The sequence below is a fragment of the Rosa rugosa genome, chromosome 1 (assembly GCF_958449725.1).
Source record: "Rosa rugosa chromosome 1, drRosRugo1.1, whole genome shotgun sequence".
Classification (NCBI taxonomy): Eukaryota; Viridiplantae; Streptophyta; class Magnoliopsida; order Rosales; family Rosaceae; genus Rosa; species Rosa rugosa.
The window spans coordinates 12585125-12601944 of NC_084820.1; the positions used below are offsets into that span (position 1 = coordinate 12585125).

The 16820-nt window shown below is 38.8% G+C and overlaps 1 protein-coding gene and 2 long non-coding RNA genes across 7 annotated transcripts; 1 reads left to right on the forward strand and 2 right to left on the reverse strand.

The window, feature by feature from the left end:
- Nucleotides 1–846: 846 nt before the first annotated feature.
- On the reverse strand, nucleotides 847–2036 carry LOC133737150 (uncharacterized). Its single transcript, XR_009859813.1, has 5 exons — nucleotides 1897–2036; nucleotides 1708–1794; nucleotides 1377–1602; nucleotides 1232–1272; nucleotides 847–1097 (listed from the first exon to the last, which is right to left on the reverse strand). It is a non-coding gene; the product is annotated as an uncharacterized LOC133737150 (long non-coding RNA).
- A 146-nt stretch (nucleotides 2037–2182) lies between these two features.
- LOC133727256 (uncharacterized) lies at nucleotides 2183–12716 on the reverse strand. Of its 5 annotated transcripts, none has more exons than XR_009855074.1 (7): nucleotides 12678–12716; nucleotides 11744–11792; nucleotides 11164–11565; nucleotides 11005–11060; nucleotides 3685–3785; nucleotides 3439–3584; nucleotides 2183–2357 (listed from the first exon to the last, which is right to left on the reverse strand). It is a non-coding gene; the product is annotated as an uncharacterized LOC133727256 (long non-coding RNA). The 5 variants fall into 5 exon arrangements; XR_009855075.1 differs by lacking the exon at nucleotides 12678–12716 and adding an exon at nucleotides 11892–12531; XR_009855072.1 differs by lacking the exon at nucleotides 12678–12716 and having other exon boundaries at nucleotides 11164–11230; nucleotides 11376–11565; nucleotides 11744–12528.
- A 572-nt stretch (nucleotides 12717–13288) lies between these two features.
- Nucleotides 13289–14300, forward strand: LOC133744337 (uncharacterized). Its single transcript, XM_062172483.1, has 2 exons — nucleotides 13289–13588; nucleotides 13710–14300. The coding sequence occupies exons 1-2, from the start codon at nucleotides 13289–13291 to the stop codon at nucleotides 14298–14300; spliced, it is 891 nt and encodes a 296-aa protein (XP_062028467.1).
- The last annotated feature ends 2520 nt before the right edge of the window (nucleotides 14301–16820 follow it).

Sequence of the window (16820 nt, forward strand, 5' to 3'; positions counted from 1 at the left end):
AGCTTGGGTAACGGGAGGTGGGGAGAGAGAGAGAGAAAGAAATGCCAATGGCAGTTTTTGTAATTATTGTTATTTTTAGTGTTAGATTGGTAACTGGTGACCTTAATTATCATGGAGACATTTGTGTTATCTGAATTATCATAAAACACTTCATAATGACCTCTTTTATCATTTGCCAAAAAAAAAAAAATAGTTCATGGCATTTTCTTATTGATTAGACATTAATTTTTAAAACTTAAGTTTGATTAAAAAATGTATATTTAGTTAAGATTTATAGAGTTATATGTCTTCCTTGTGCCATTACAATTTTGCTTTAACATACATTTTGAATTGCTGCGCTCCAAAAGCATGCTCCAGCTTTTTTTTGTCTCATTCACCTTGATTAAACTTGATTGAACTTTCATAATTGATTGGAATTCAAAAGCATGCTCCAGCTTTTCTTCTTTAGCTTTTCGATGGCGGCACCTCTTCCAAATTCAAGCCTTATCATCTTTTTGTCATGTTCATATATTTAATTAAACCTCCATTGTTTAATCACAGCTTTTGTTTTTTGTGTGAGGTGTGTCAAATAAACCATGGATTGATTCTCAGGGGTGCTTATGATCATGGCTATTTGTTTATCACGTTGTCAACGCTTCTTCATTCTTTTTTGTGTAGTTATTGCTTCTGAGCCATTCAATTGCTTTGCTAGCATTTTATTAACAAAGGCTTCGTGCAGATACCATCATTTGAAGAATTTTGGCTACATCAACACCATACTGATCTCGTGTATTCCATGGCTTCTTTATATATATACTAGAAAGTGTGCCCGCGCGATGCTGCGGGACTATGTGCGATATCATTTGATTCAATGCTACTGAATTTAGAAACATTGTCTATATAAGATTGCTACATTATATATTATATATTGTTTTACATGTTCAAAAATCTGGTAAGTTGGCTAGATTTCAAAGTTAGATATGCTACCGATAGTAGGTGTTTATGTACATATAACAAACATGGTCAGGCTTGACAACAAATGGTTTAGGCTTGTAGTGACGAAAGTCAGATCCGTATTTGCAATAGATGATAGCTCCTCTGAAATTTCAGTTGAGCTGCTGTAATTGGAAAACATAAGTAATAATGTCAATACGGAAGTGTAATGCAATATAACATAGTAGAGCAGAAGTAAATGACCAAAGTTATTTAATTGATTGAAAAAGGGAAAGGAGAAGAAAAAGGAAGAAGCTACCTTTTCGGAACTTACTCTACTCCCATCTCTCTTATATATTACTGCAATAAGAAAGAGTGATTATTTGGTTCTATAAATTGAAATAATTCAAACGGTTTTGTAAGGAGTAAGCATAAATGTCAATGATGTGGCAATGGATTGTTACCTATAAACAGCCTGCTGCATGTTAAGAGGTTGGCTTTGTGGTTACTTTCTCATTTGTTTGGAGCAGGTGGGACATGCTGGATAGAACCACCTTTCTTCCTCTAAAAATTTAAAATTGGCTACCTCATTTGAGCCCTTGTGCATAAAAAAGGCAGGCTTTTTCAAGTAACCGCATTCTCATTGGCTGTAAACATCCCATGCATCAACCATCGTTATTTGTCACATCCCTGTCATAAAATTTTATATGCAGGGATCGGGTTATATTTCTTATCGATCAAGGTCATTGACATATTATTAGGTTCCAATAAGTTTTCATGAAACTGCAAACTAACCTGCATATTAGACACAACCATTTGAGCTCCATGCATCCATCCAACATGTTTCTTTGGTAAATCCTTAGAATGTTCCTCTGTGTGAACCTAGAGGTTATAACACAACACCATGTATCAGGATCATTACATCATGACAACTGCTAGAGAACATATATAACAAAAGGCTTACTCAAAATAAGACAGTCTTACTTTTTCACCAACCTCTAGAGCCTCTTCCAAACCATCCTACGTTTTTCCAGCATAAATTTTTTTATGTTCCACATACTTGGGTGCTTCAGAGTTCGTACTGGACAGGTTTGATGTCAGCTGCAGTTTTGTTCTCAGTTTATCTACCACTATCACTCTGTACCGATTAAAAGAAGTAATGTAAAGGAAGGACACCCTGATAAACAAAATTGGGGAGAACATAAACTGTATTGCTCAGCTCACCCTATTCCAGTTTTTCAGATGAATCCTTGTCATTACCTTCACCAACTTTTGGTGGCTCGGTTGAGATAATAATCCGTTGTTTTAAAGCTTCAGGTGATGCAAAATTTGTCATCGGATAAGGGCTATTGCCACACTTAAGTCATGGTTTACTCCTCCAGTGTAACATTCAGCTCTTATTTTGGCCGCTTCGATGAGTCTTCTACCAATGACTTCTGAGCAATCTGCAGTGGAGAAAGAGCATTGAACTTATACAGAACAAAAGATCATTCTTGTATAGGAAACAAAAATGAATGACCAAAGCATGTTGAATTTGTCTGAGAATTTGTTTCTTAGTGATTTTCACGTAAGAGGTATAGCTGCTCTGTTAGTCTTGGCAGTACTTGGCTTTTAATATGATCAGTGCACTACCAATCCAAGGGTTATCCTCCAAATAAAAATTACAGCCAAACATTTATCATATTCGTTTGATATTCTAAGAGGCAAACAAAGGAAGTACTTGGATTCAATATACAGTCCAGTTCCCATAGAAGAACAAACAGGATATAACAAAACAAAAATTAATAAAAGTTTTTAAGTTACCATAACTAAAGTTCAAATGCTATCCACAGCTTCTGCTACTATTTTCTTTGGTTTTTAAGAACAGAGGAACTTTACTACAAACCAAGAAAAAGAATACCACAAATGAAAAATGAGTAACAAAACCTGGCTTGGAAATTCTAATATCAGTGGCATGGCTCTAGTTTGTAGGATCTCTAACATCATTTCATGTTTCTAATATCAGTGGCACACTTAAATCCTACCACTAAAATATTACAATCAACCTCATGATATGCATGTCCGATACGCCTTGTCAGTATGAACATTAGTTTTTGATTAGTTTAATGATTGCATTCATATTTTCAACAACCACTCATTCAAATTATTTCATTTAGCTGTCATCTTCAAGATTAACCAAGAGTCTATATGCTCACCTCTATTTGGAAGTAGAGTCCAAATCTAAGAAGAGCATATAAAAATAATAGGAAAAAAAAAAATTTAAACTGTAGTCCACAACATTCCGACCTTGTTCTATTCTTTTCCTCTTACCTTTTTCAAATTATCAGAGATGGAACTTAAAATATTCATTCAAACATACCAGAAGCAAACAAAAGAAAAACTTGTTCTTCAAAATGATTAAATACTACAAAACAAATTCATTCCAACTCACAAAGATAAATTTAATCACTTTAAGACAGACTCAAACAGCAGATTAAGAAAGAAGAAGAATTTTACGCATAGCAATCAATCACTATAAACAATTACCTCTTCTCCTTGCACACCCCCTTTCAACAGGATCACTAAACTTCAAATTCCACCGAGCAACCCAAACTCAGATCCCTCTTCTTCTCTCTAATCTACCCAAACTCCAACAATACCTCTCCTTTCACAGTCTCTCTCTATCTGTGTGCCTTTTCTCAAACAAATCCAGACAAAAAAAAGAAAAAGGTATACTGCATATAAAAGAAAACAAATCAAAATCAAATGGGAAGAGGATAACTGATAGTTCACCTGTCAAAATATAGCTCAAACCCTTTGGAGTAAGTATTTGCAGTGTCAGTAATTCAATTAAGATCCCTTTGGAGTGACCGTGCCTCGCCCATCAAACCAACCTGAAAAGAGTAAAATTAATAAAATAAGTGTTGAAGGAATATCGATTTAGTGTGCCTTATCAAACTAGGAGTAGCAATAGGAGAGAAGGTTCTAGATTTCCCAATCCTACACGGATTGGTATTCCTTGTAACATTAGAACTAGTACTTTGTAATCCCTATATATAGGGCTCCTATACTCAATAATAATACACATCTCTCTCTACAATTCTCTCTCAATTCTATTTTACTTAAACACGTTATCAGCACGAGCCCTAAACCACAAAAGCCAAAAAGCCAAAACCCGAAAAGAATTTCATATCGCCAAAACTGCCGCAGCCCCTAGCCCGTGCTAGCATCGCTGTAGCCTGCCCCGCGTGCGCCCCTGCGCCTACTGCTGCCCCGCGTGCGCCCCTGCGCACACTGCTGCTCCGAGCGCCCGTGCGCCTGCAACCTTGCACAGCAGCCCCCGTTGTCCTGCGAGCTGCTCCTGCAGCCACACGCCCCTGCGTCGCTGCCTGCTGCCCCCTACAGCTCTGCCGCACGTCTGCTGCTCCCTGCAGCACCTGTTGCGCCCGCTGCTACCTCCTGCGCGCCCATGCGCCTGCAGCTTTGCGTCTAGCAGCTGCCACCCCTGCAGCCTTACTGCACCTCTCGGCCCAGCATCCTCCTGCAGCCCCTGCTGCACATATAACTTGCTGCTGCACGCTGCTACTCAGATTGCTTCGCCCCATCACGCCTGCATCGACACGCGCGTGATCCAAATACAAGTAAGTATTCAAAGAGTAAGTTTTGAAGTTCCTAAAATTTGAAATTTAAATATTTCTTCTTTTTCTCGGGGACTTAAAAACCTCCCTTCTTCTTCATCCCACCTTTCTTATAACGTGGGTTCGATCATTGAAAAGCGGAATCGTAGGGATTCACGCAATTAACGAACTAAGAGCGTTCGTAAGACTTCGGACTAAGAGCGTCCGTAAGCATCGATTTAACGAACTAAGAGCGTTCGTATGCTACGGACTAAGAGCGTTCGTGAGCATCTATTTTGACCATTCAAACATCATTGTTTCGGTCTAATCCAATTATTCTTGGAAATCGATTTCTTGGTAGCATAGCTCAGAAATCTTATTCATATTAGTTTTCGTGGAAGCATTGACTCCGAAACTAACTTGTTCTTGTTTCATCTTTCAGGATGTCAAACATGAACAAACTCGATTTTGTTCCATTGGATTATGCAGGCAAAAGGTACTTAATTTGGGTCACTGATGTCGAGATCCACCTTATTGCCCGTGATTTATTGCATACAATCCAAGAGCTTTGTCCTATAGAAACAGCTCCAGACCCTCAATCTGAGAAAGATAATTCCAAGGCACTTGCCTTCATGAAACGTCACATGGATAGTGACCTACAGTTTGAGTTCATAAATGAGGATAGCGCCATAAAGCTTTGGCATGCGCTTCGCGAACGATATGGCAATGTTCGTGACTCCATACTTCCGAATACAGAAGCAGAATGGAAAGATCTTCGCTTCTCTGAATTTGACACTGTCATGCAATTTTATTCGGAAGCTCTCAGCATCAGAGCAATGATGCGTCTCTGTGGAAAAACAATCACAGAAGACCAATTGATTGAGAAAACCCTCAATACCTTCCCCGTCTATGCTATGAGGTCCTCTGACTTACTCCGGACTCATGTATATGCAAGACGGATCACAAGTTTTCAACAGCTTATTGAAGCTATGGCCACTACTGAAAGACATGGCAATGAACTTGTGCAAAGAAAATTTGATAGGCTTCAAGATAGCTATCAAGAGCATCGTCCTATGGCTAGAGAAAGTCGCCATCGACGTCATGATCCATACGATCGGAATGCTCAAGAAGGTAATCGCTCAAGGCGACAATCACACGACCGTAGGAGGCGTGATTTTGAGGGACATAGGGTTGGACACCATGGAGCCAACGTTGGCCATGGGCACCACTTTCCAACGCTACTAGTCCTAGGGACTATGCATATTGCGCCAATGCGCCTCAATCAAGGGAGAATCCTCTTTATGGTGTCTATTTCTGATATGGAACGTCTGATCAATGGACCTGAATTTGCAATGTACCTACGAAGGTAGTCGCATCATGGTGATCAAGACATCGAGTTCACAAAGACTTTAAATCTGGCGATGAAGATAAAATGCCGCAGATTTTTATTTATAGTCTTTTATTTTTCCAAGAATTATGTAAATGGCAATTATGCCTTAAATCAATAAAATGACTTATTGCATTCTCTTTTTCCCTCTAGGCGTACTCAAGAGTACTTGTGATGTCTAGGCAAGGTTTGATCTGAGAGAACGGTTTTAAAAGTGAGCAACGCTCCACCAAAATCTCGCCTTACCTTACCTGGTCACAACTAAATTGAAATTACCGAACGGATTGAGTGACTACGATTTGTCTACGGTTTGATTTTTATATTGGATTAGATTTTGGTCAAGAAACTTTGATGTAATCATTGGCTATTATTAATAAAGTGTTGATTTCTTTTATCTCATGTCTTGGATATCTTTTTCGACTTTATTAACTTCAAAGATGTAAGAGCCAATGGTTTTCATGTGGAAACACATTGTGAGAATGGACAAGAGTTCCTTTGCATCACCTCTAATGACTACGGACATAAACGAGTCTTAGAGAAACTTATGTGTCGCTCTAGTGGGTTGTATGCAACCACTATTCGAGTCATTGACTCCAACCATGTCATGAGAGATGATTTATGGGATTCCGACACATATAGGCTTTGGCACGACCGTTTGGGACACCTAGGTCGTGACATGATGATCCGTATATTAAAGACTTCACACGGACATCCCCTTTTTCAGAACAAAAGGAAGTAAAACTCAAAATTTGGATCAAGGAGGAGCACCTGCGCCTCACGGCGCCTTCCCCCTTCAAGTCCGGCCACCACTAGCCGGCGCCGCCATCCCCCTGCGGCTCAAGGGTGGCTTTGACGCCACCTCTGCTCCCCTGACTCCAATTTTTACTTCTAACGTCACTTGTGACTTTGTGGCTCAACCGAAATCCTCATTGGTTGTTTCTAAAGCCCATCATTCGTTCTGCAAAGCCTGCTCTTTAGCAAAGTTAGGATCGAGACCATCCTATGCAAATGACACCAAAGAAAATATACCATTCTTGCAAAGAATCCAAGGTGATATTTGTGGACCTATTCAACCACCATGCGGACCATTTAGATATTTTATGGTGTTGGTTGATGCATCGACACGCTGGTCACATGTCATGCTATTGTCCACAAGGAACGCTGCATTCGCTAAACTCCTAGCACAAATCATTAAGTTAAGGGCTCACCACCCTGATCATCCTATTAAGTCTATAAGGTTAGACAATGCTGGGGAGTTTACATCAAAGACTTTTGATGATTATTGCATGTCCATTGGGATTGATGTTGAACATCCTGTTCCTCATGTTCACACCCAAAATGGTCTCGCAGAAGCCGCCATTAAACGACTACAAATGGTCGCTAGGGCATTGGTAATGCGCACCAATCTCCCTATTTCTGCTTGGGGCTATGCAATATTGCATGCAGCTGTGCTTATTCGTCTGAGGCCCACTGCCACTCCACCATTTTCTGCGTCCCAGATGGTAACTGGGTATGAGCCTAATGTCTCACACTTACGCATATTTGGGTGCGCAGTATATGTGCCTATTGCGCCGCCACAGCGCACCAAAATGGGTCCTCAACGACGATTAGGCATTTATGTTGGATATGATTCTCCAACGATTATCCGCTACATAGAACCCTTGACAGGCGATCTCTTTACCGCTAGATTTGCGGATTGTCACTTCGATGAGACAGTCTTCCCGTCGTTAGGGGGAGATAAGAACATAATGTTCAACAGGAACGACATGAATTGTCGTGGTCTGTCCCCACTCTGTCTCATCTTGATCCCCGAACCGCACAGTCCGAAACTGAAGTGCGGAGAATTTTCGATCTTCAGAACGTAGCAGAATCGATGCCTGATACGTTTTCTGATATCGCTAAAGTGACGAGATCACACATACCTGCTGCAAACGTGCCTGCAAGGATTGATGTCCCTAAAACTAGAGGACATGACGCCAACTCAAGAGGATTTGAGCATGGCGCCAACGTCCCCTCTCACTGTGATGGTGACGTTGTGGCTAGGCCCATGGCTCCTGCCAGGAAGCGCGGGAGGCCTATAGGTTCGATGGATTCTCGCCCAAGAAAGAAAGCGAGTTTGGCACAAAATAATCCACTAATCATCGATGTGAATAATCCATCTCATGAGAATATTCCGGATTATGGTTATGTCCGAGAGACATCATTGGGGGACGCTCCAATGTCAGAACCAACTCCAGAGAATAGAGAGATCTCCATAAATTACACTAGTGTACATGAGATGATGGATAGAAATTCTATGGCAATTGATGATGCGTTTGCATATCATGTTGCAAAAGGAATCATAGAATATGATGATATCGAACCTCGCTCTGTTGAAGAATGTCAACGAAGAGCAAATTGGCCTAAATGGAAAGATGCGATCCAGGTTGAATTGGATTCACTAACAAAGAGACAGGTATTTGGGCCTGTAACGCAGACACCCCCAAGTGTAAAGCCTGTTGGCCATAAATGGGTATTTGTTAGAAAGCGTAATGAGAAAAATGAGGTGGTAAGATATAAAGCCTGCCTTGTGGCGCAAGGTTTCTCACAAAGCCCTGGAATCGACTACGAGGAGACATATTCTCCCGTAATGGACATTATAACGTTCCGCTACCTTGTCAGTTTGGTAGTTTCCGAAAAACTTGACATGCAGCTTATGGATGTGGTTACAACATATCTCTATGGGGATCTAGATTCAGAGATATATATGAAGGTTCCAGATGGACTTCAATTACCCAAATCAAGTGGCTCTAAACCACGGAGCGCGTTTTCAATAAGATTAAAACGCTCACTATATGGATTAAAACAATCCGGACGGATGTGGTATAACCGTCTAAGTGACTACTTGATTGGGAAGGGATATATTAACAATGAAATATGCCCATGCGTGTTTATTAAGAGAACAAGTTCCGGATTTGCAATCGTAGCAGTTTATGTCGATGACATGAACCTAATTGGAACTCTAGATGAGTTGAAGGAAACTGCTAAATACTTGAAATCCGAATTTGAGATGAAAGATCTTGGGAAAACACGGTTTTGTCTCGGTTTAGAACTCGAGCACCGTAGTGATGGGATTGTGATCCATCAGTCTGCATATACTCAGAAAATCCTAAGGCGCTTTAATGAAGATAAAGCAAAGCCTGTGAGTACTCCCATGATTGGTCGTAGTTTTGAGCCCGGAAAAGATCCGATTCGTCCAAAGGATGAGGACGAAGAACCATTAGAGGCCGAAGTGCCCTATTTAAGTGCAATAGGCGCATTATTGTACTTAGCTCAGTGCACAAGACCAGATATCTCATTCGCAGTGAACTTGTTAACTCGACATAGCTCTGCGCCAACACGCCGCCATTGGATTGGTGTGAAGACAATCTTTCGATACCTAAGAGGTACGATTGATATGGGCCTGTTTTATCCCTACAGAGAGAAGAGGAATGACGATAGAATGGGATCGGACCCCATTAGGCATGGAGCCACCGTCCACCATGACAAAGTGGCCGGCCATATTGCCGCCGACGCCGCCACCAACACCAAGGGTGGCCGGCCTCACCCTACTCCCCTCCATCAAAACGACAGTGATGTTTTGATGGGTTTTGCTGATGCAGGGTACCTCTCTGACCCTCACAAAGGTCGCTCCCAAACTGGTTATGTCTTTACCATGGGAAGCACTGCGATATCTTGGAGGTCTACGAAACAGACCATTGTTGCTACTTCCTCGAATCATGCAGAGATTATTGCTCTACATGAAGCCGTTTGTGAATGTATATGGCTAAGGTATGTGATTCGACATATTCAAGGAAGTTGTGGTTTGAAGTCTACCACAGATGAACCTACATGCATTTATGAGGATAATGCAGCTTGTATTGAACAAATGAAGTTAGGTTTCATCAAGGACGACAACACCAAGCATATATCGCCCAAGTTCTTTTATAATCAGCAACAACAATCACTTCTAAAGATTGAAGTGAATCAAATCCGATCAGAGGATAATATAGCGGACTTATTCACTAAGTCGTTACCTAAATCCACCTTCGAGAAACATGTGAAGAGCATCAGATTGAGAAAGTTATCCGAACTCCCACGATTGTAGCAATCAGGGGGAGATATCGACATCAGGGGGAGTTATGATGTCTACATGTTCGATCTCGAAGAGTGAAGGACGTGTTGTGCTCTTTTTGTCCTTCGACCAGGGTTATTTTTATCCCACAGGGTTTTTGTTACCTGGCAAGGTTTTTAACGAGGCAACGGATGAAGCGTCACCACCAAGTTTGAAGCGGCACAAGGGGGAGTGTTGAAGGAATATCGATTTAGTGTGCCTTATCAAACTAGGAGTAGCAATAGGAGAGAAGGTTCTAGATTTCCCAATCCTACACGGATTGGTATTCCTTGTAACATTAGAACTAGTACTTTGTAATCCCTATATATAGGGCTCCTATTCTCAATAATAATACACATCTCTCTCTACAATTCTCTCTCAATTCTATTTTACTTAAACAATAAGAACAACTTTCCCATTCAAAAATCCGACACAAAGAACAGAAGTCTCTGAAAGGGAATCTCTAATCAATCAACAACTTTTAATGGTACCCCCATTTTTTTAAGTAAAGCCTGCGCATTTACAGCTTAAAGTATTAAATTTCTAGTATATATGAACCCCTACTTTTATCTCACTTTTTTTATGCCAAACCCTTTCACTAATTTTACCAAGTTCTACATATTATTGCATAGGTGGTAGCTTCAGATTCTCTACCTGAAGTCACAATACAGTCAATACTTATGCATAAATTTCAAATCATCCTAGATGATGCTTTTATCTTACATCCCTATCATTTATGGATGGGCAATTCTAAATGGACTCTCTAAAGCTCAGGATTCTGTAATTAAATACATTATTGCAGTGCTCACACTCGCCTACCCTACCAAATCCTCAAATCCAGTATCTATTTCAATAAGAAATCACCAATGCTCAAACATAAAAACATGTAGAGTTCCAATTCAAGGGTTAAAACAGAAAATTATAAGGCAAAACAGAAATCGTTGAAGTTCCCAAAAACCCAAAAAAAAAACACTCACCTTGAACCTCCTCCACTCAATCACTCAAATCCCAAACTGAAGCACGAACAATACCCCTACAAAATCTAAACTCAGGTTAATTGAAAACCAACCACAGCAAAAAACCCAATGAAAACTACAAACCAAACACACAAATCAAAAACCCAACCCAAAAGGTACCCGACAGAATTATCCAATTGATTCGTCGTCCCCTCTTTTGACCTCAGTGTTTGCACTTTGAAAGAGACTGCGAACAACAAAAAACGAATTTCAGATCAATCATTTTCAGAAAGATAACATATGGTCAAAATCAAACGCAATAACTTTGGATATGTGAACAGAAAGTGAAGAAGTATGATGTTGATCTTGATTCTAGAAAGCTAAACTCTTACCCACTGTTCACTGCAGTTGATTTTGATCACCGATTTTGAGAAGAAAAAACCCAAAAAAAAAAAAAAAACACAAAACGATTCGAAACAATCAAGAACAAAACCACAAATCCAATTCTCACAAATAACTTCCAGCCGGTCTATTATCGCCGAGATCTTCCCCTTTCCTCTATTCCTCTTTTATCTTCCATCTCTGCATGATTCAATTAACATTTATCAATAAGCATGAATCATCAATTTTTCACAGCAACCACATTACCACTACCTTAAACACTGAGCAATCAAACTCAACATAACCATTTTCCATTTTAATTTCCACGCTATTATCTACACAGTTAATGATACCAACAACGTTAGCAAAACATTCATACCCAAGTTGAAAGCACTTTCAAATTTTGGATCGCACACTGTTCCTGATATCTGCAAAACAAAGAGAAACAAACCATTTATCTGAATAGATCTATCTACCATCAGCCAAAAAAACAAACAAAAGAACTCAACAAATAATCTTGAACATACCTACATAATCAGCCCAAACTTACAATATAGATAACTGTTTGCAAACCAAAAGTGAATATGTTGTGATACTGAAAGTAAACCTTGCAAATTGCCAAATATGTTTTCCAGTGGTAAATTACCACCAGCACAATCAAACGTAATAGTAAACACAGTGAAAGATATGACTACAGAAAATCCTTCCTAATATACCAAAACATCTCTTTCCTAAATTTCACTTATACATTTGTCAGTAAACAAAATGGTTCAGATATATAGAAACAAAACTTCTTCAGAATCAAGAGAGAAACAAACAAATTATTGTATAATCTCAATTCTACCACTCCTAGGAAAACTGATAGGACAAATACTAAACTCGTAGAAATATCAGCTCTTTTAAATATTACAGAGACTATAAGATCAGAGGTCCAAGAGAAAAAGAAAAAGAACATGACAACTCGAACCAAGATGATATATTTCATACAAAGAATATCATTCCTTGACTTAGCATCCAGATTCCATAACATTTCTACCTTCTTGTGAATAACTAATAAGCCTCAGGTATATATGATAATCTCATCCACCTTGTCCTATTCTGTTCTTCTTATCTCTTTGAAACCAAATTCATAACTTTAACCACATTCCAACTCACCAAGATAAAAGAAAACAGAAGCAATCCAACTTCAATTTAAAAAAACAAAGAGCAGCAATTATTCAAAAAAAATAGACAATCAGCAATCAACCATTCGAAGCCAACATAAGAAAAAAGAACAATTTCATTTATAACAATCAATCGTCATAAACAATTACCTCTTCTCGTTCCACACCACCCTCCAACAGGACCACTAAGGCCTTCTCCAACCGGTTTGTTTAAAGTGCCAAAGGGCCAAAAATGGCCTTTTTGTTCTCCAACCCAAGTGACTAAGGGGTAAAGGGCCATTTTTTAGGGCCAAAAGGCCAACCCAAGGGCTAAATAGCCTTTAGGATAGCACTTTAGCCCTTAGGGCTAAATGGATCAGACATGGGAGGCCCACCCGTGTAGGGCATGGGTGACATATGCATGACGTCAGCAACGGCTAGTTGCTGACGTCAGCTAGCTGTTGCTTTTTTTTTTTTTTTTTTTTTGTAGCCGTTGGCTTTAATTTTTTTTTTTTTTTTTTTTTTTTTAACCGTTGGCTATATAGCCGTTGGTTTGAAAAAAATAATATTTTTTTTTTGACCGTTGGCTATGTAGCCGTTGGTTGGAAACAATTTTTTTTTTTTTTTTTTTTTTTTAAAAAAAACTTTTACACTATAAATACATATGACTTCAACATTTTTTTTTCACATCTTCATTCTACTTCCTCATATATATCTCTCTATTCTAAATCTTTTATTTTCTCCCTATTCTTAATCTCTCATTTATTTTACTTTTATCGAAAATGGCTAGTTCGTCGAAAAGAAGTGTGAATTGGTCACCGTTGGAAGATGAAGCACTCACCGTTGCTTTCGTGAAAGTATCGCAAAATTCCGTCAATGGTACAAGTCAATCGGAAGATGGTCTTTGGATCCAAGTCCAACAAAAATTCATGGAGATCCAAAATACTATTTTGGTACAAAGGACGTGGGAGAGTTGCAAATCTCGGTGGCAAAAACACATTTTTCCTCAAATGAACAAATGGCACTCTTGCATCAAACGTGCCGAGAGGACGAACCAAAGTGGAGGCAATCTTGAAGATCAAGTGAGTATTTTTTCAAAGAAAAATTTATTTTAAAATACAATGTGATTTTTTAAATTTTGTATCATATTGTTTTGTAGATTATATTTAATTATGCTCATAATTTACAACATACATTTTATAGAAACGCCAAGCGGAAGAGTATTTTCGGGACGACAATAGAGGAAAAAATTTTAATTTTCTCAATTGTTACAAATTGGCCAAAGAATGTAATTGGGCGACTTTTGAAGATACACCACAAGTTATTTACAACACACCAACATCACAACAAAATTCTTCATTCGAATTAGATGATGATGTTGAACCTATCATCACAAGTTCCACCCATTCTCCACCAACAACTTCTCCAATTGAAAATCCTAGGCCAATTGGGCGAAATGCAGCAAGAAGAAGACTTGCCAAGAGAAAAGAAGCCGAAAGTAACGTTGGAGAAGAAATGGTGGCACACCTAAATCAACTAAGAGAAGATCTCCAGAAATCAAAGGAGGAAAGAGCAAGAAGAGATCAACTCAAGGAAGAGAGAAGAGAACGTGATAGGGAAGAAGCTATTTTAGCAATGCAAACCATCAATTTTACTCCTTTGAGTAAAGAGTATTATGACGGAAAGAAAAGGGAGATAATGGAGAAAATTCGGCGCCGTGAGTTGTTTCCGTCATCCGGTTCGACATCGAATGAGTACCGCCCGGAAATGCCATTCAATGACTCGGATGAGTAATTAATGTTGCCCAAATAAATTGTTATAATCTATTAAAATTTCCTTGTAACTTTTATTTATTATGAATAAATTTTGCTTGTAACTTTTATCTTTGCTTACTTTGTCATGAATAAAATAAATATTAAAAATATGATTCCAGTTTTATTTCATTTCAAAATTAGCTAAAAATATTTTTAATTATCTTTAAAAAAAAAATACAACCAAAAAAATATTTTTTATCATATAAATTATTTCAATAACTATAAGTCAATTGACTTTAAAAAATAAGCACACACACACACATATATATATATATATAACCAATCCAAAATGTTAAAATATATTTTAGGGCTATAATTTAGCCTTGACGGGTTGGAGACGGTTGATGTCAGATCAATGAATAGTACAGAATTTAGGGCTAAAATTTAGCCCCAGGGCCATTTTTAGCCCTTTGGGTTGGAGATGGCCTAAACTTCAAATTTCCCCGAGCAAGCCAAAACAAACCTACACTCAAATCCCTCTTCTCCTCTCCTTTCACAGTTTCTAAATCTAGATCTATCACTCTTTTTTTCCTTTCACAGTCTCTCTCTCTCTCTCTCTACATACCAAAACCCGAGCAACCCAAAACAAACCCTGAATTTCAGATCTCCTCACAGTTTTTATATCTAGATCGATCACTCCTTTTTTTTTTTTCACAGTCTCTCTCTCTCTCTCTCTATACCAAAACATACAGAAGATCCCAGAAGAGCAATCGGGAAAACCGGAAAAGCATCTTGATTTTCTTTTTTTGGAGAATTTACAGAATTAAAAAAAAAAAGTCGGCTTGATGTTCCCACTTTCTAGTTTTTGGCTTCCTGTTATATTCTTGATTATTGCCGAGTGACTGCTTTCAATTTGGCATTTTTCATCTGCCCACCTAGATACTTTTGAGTTTTGATTATTGAAATGAAATTGTTTTTTTTTTTTTTTTGGTAATGATTGAAATGAAATTGTTGGATGGTCTATTGCGAAAAGTCCGGCTTTATGTTCCCACTTAGATACTTTTGATTAAAGAAATTAGGGTTTTTTATTTCAACAGTGTCTGAACTCTTCGAGTACTTTTAAAATGATACCTGAACTTTCAAAGTGATCAAAATGATACCTGGACTCTAATTTTCTTGTCAACGGAATACCTACGTCAGAATTCCGTTACGGGTCCGTTATCCGAAGGTATGTGAGGCGCACGTGATCAAAAAAGTGAGGGCAAAACAGACTTTTTATCCCAATTTCCCCTAAAATCGATCAAAAACTCAATTCCCTCCAAAGTTTGGAGGGCATGAGATTCGAACCCCCAACCTCTCTCACAACAACTCAACTCCCCACCACTGGAGCACGAACTGTCCCCGATATAATGCCTCCAAAATTTATATTTATAGTCTTTTTAAGAGATACCGAATATACAAAATATATAAACCTTGGAAGAATCATTCGAACCCCCAACCTCTCTAACAACTCCTTAACTCCCCACCACTGGAGCACGAACTGACCTCGATATAATACCTCCAAACTTTGTATTTATAATCTTTTTAGGCAGTATCGAATAATTAAACAAAATATATAAAACCTTCCAACACATGGGATTCAAACACCCAACCTTTTTCACAACAGCCCTACTCCCCACCACTGGAGCACGAGCTGCCGGTGTTATAGCCTCTACAAACTTTATATTTATACTGTTCTTAGGTGATAGATTAAACACAAAACAGAATCTCTCTCCTGGTCTTCGACCTTTCTTCTTCTTCTGCTGCGCTTAATTATGCAGTTCTGCAATTCTGCTTCATCTTTTTTTCTTTTTTTTTCCTCCCCAATCCTCATCAAATCAACATCAGATCTTCTAATTACAACATATTCCATCATCAAATGGATCAGTTTAGTACCGAATCCACCCCTTCCAAACTAACCACACTGAGAGAAAATCTCAGACCTAAATCAGTCCCAAACTATTGCTCCCAAACCAAAAAGGTCGACAAAAGCGAATCAGCGGTTCTGCGGTTTGGCACTAGGCGGTCTGTCTAGTCGGGTTTCTGCCTCTCTCTCAGATTAGCGGGAGGAAGAGATCGAGGTGATATGGAAATCAGAGAGAGTTAATGGATTGAGGAAACAGATCAATTGTAAGATTGAGAGAGAGAGAGAGAGAGGATTTGTGATCTGAAAATATGAAATTGATCGAGAGTCAAGACTTCGATCTGGGTAGTGGATTTTGGCAACTCGATCTGGGTATAATCTGATGTTGTTCAACGATCTGGGTAGTGGATTTCTATGTCAAAGCATGCTCCATAGTCCATAGAAAGTCTTGGTCAGACCAAACAAAACAAATTGAGGGCAAATAAGCCATTTTGCTCTGTTTTACGGACACATGTGCGCCTCACGTGATAAAATTAACGGACCCGTAACGGAATTCTGACGTAGGTATTCCGTTGAAAATAAAATTAGAGTCCAGGTATCATTTTGATCACTTTGAAAGTTCAGGTATCATTTTAAAAGTCCTCGAAGAGTTCAGAC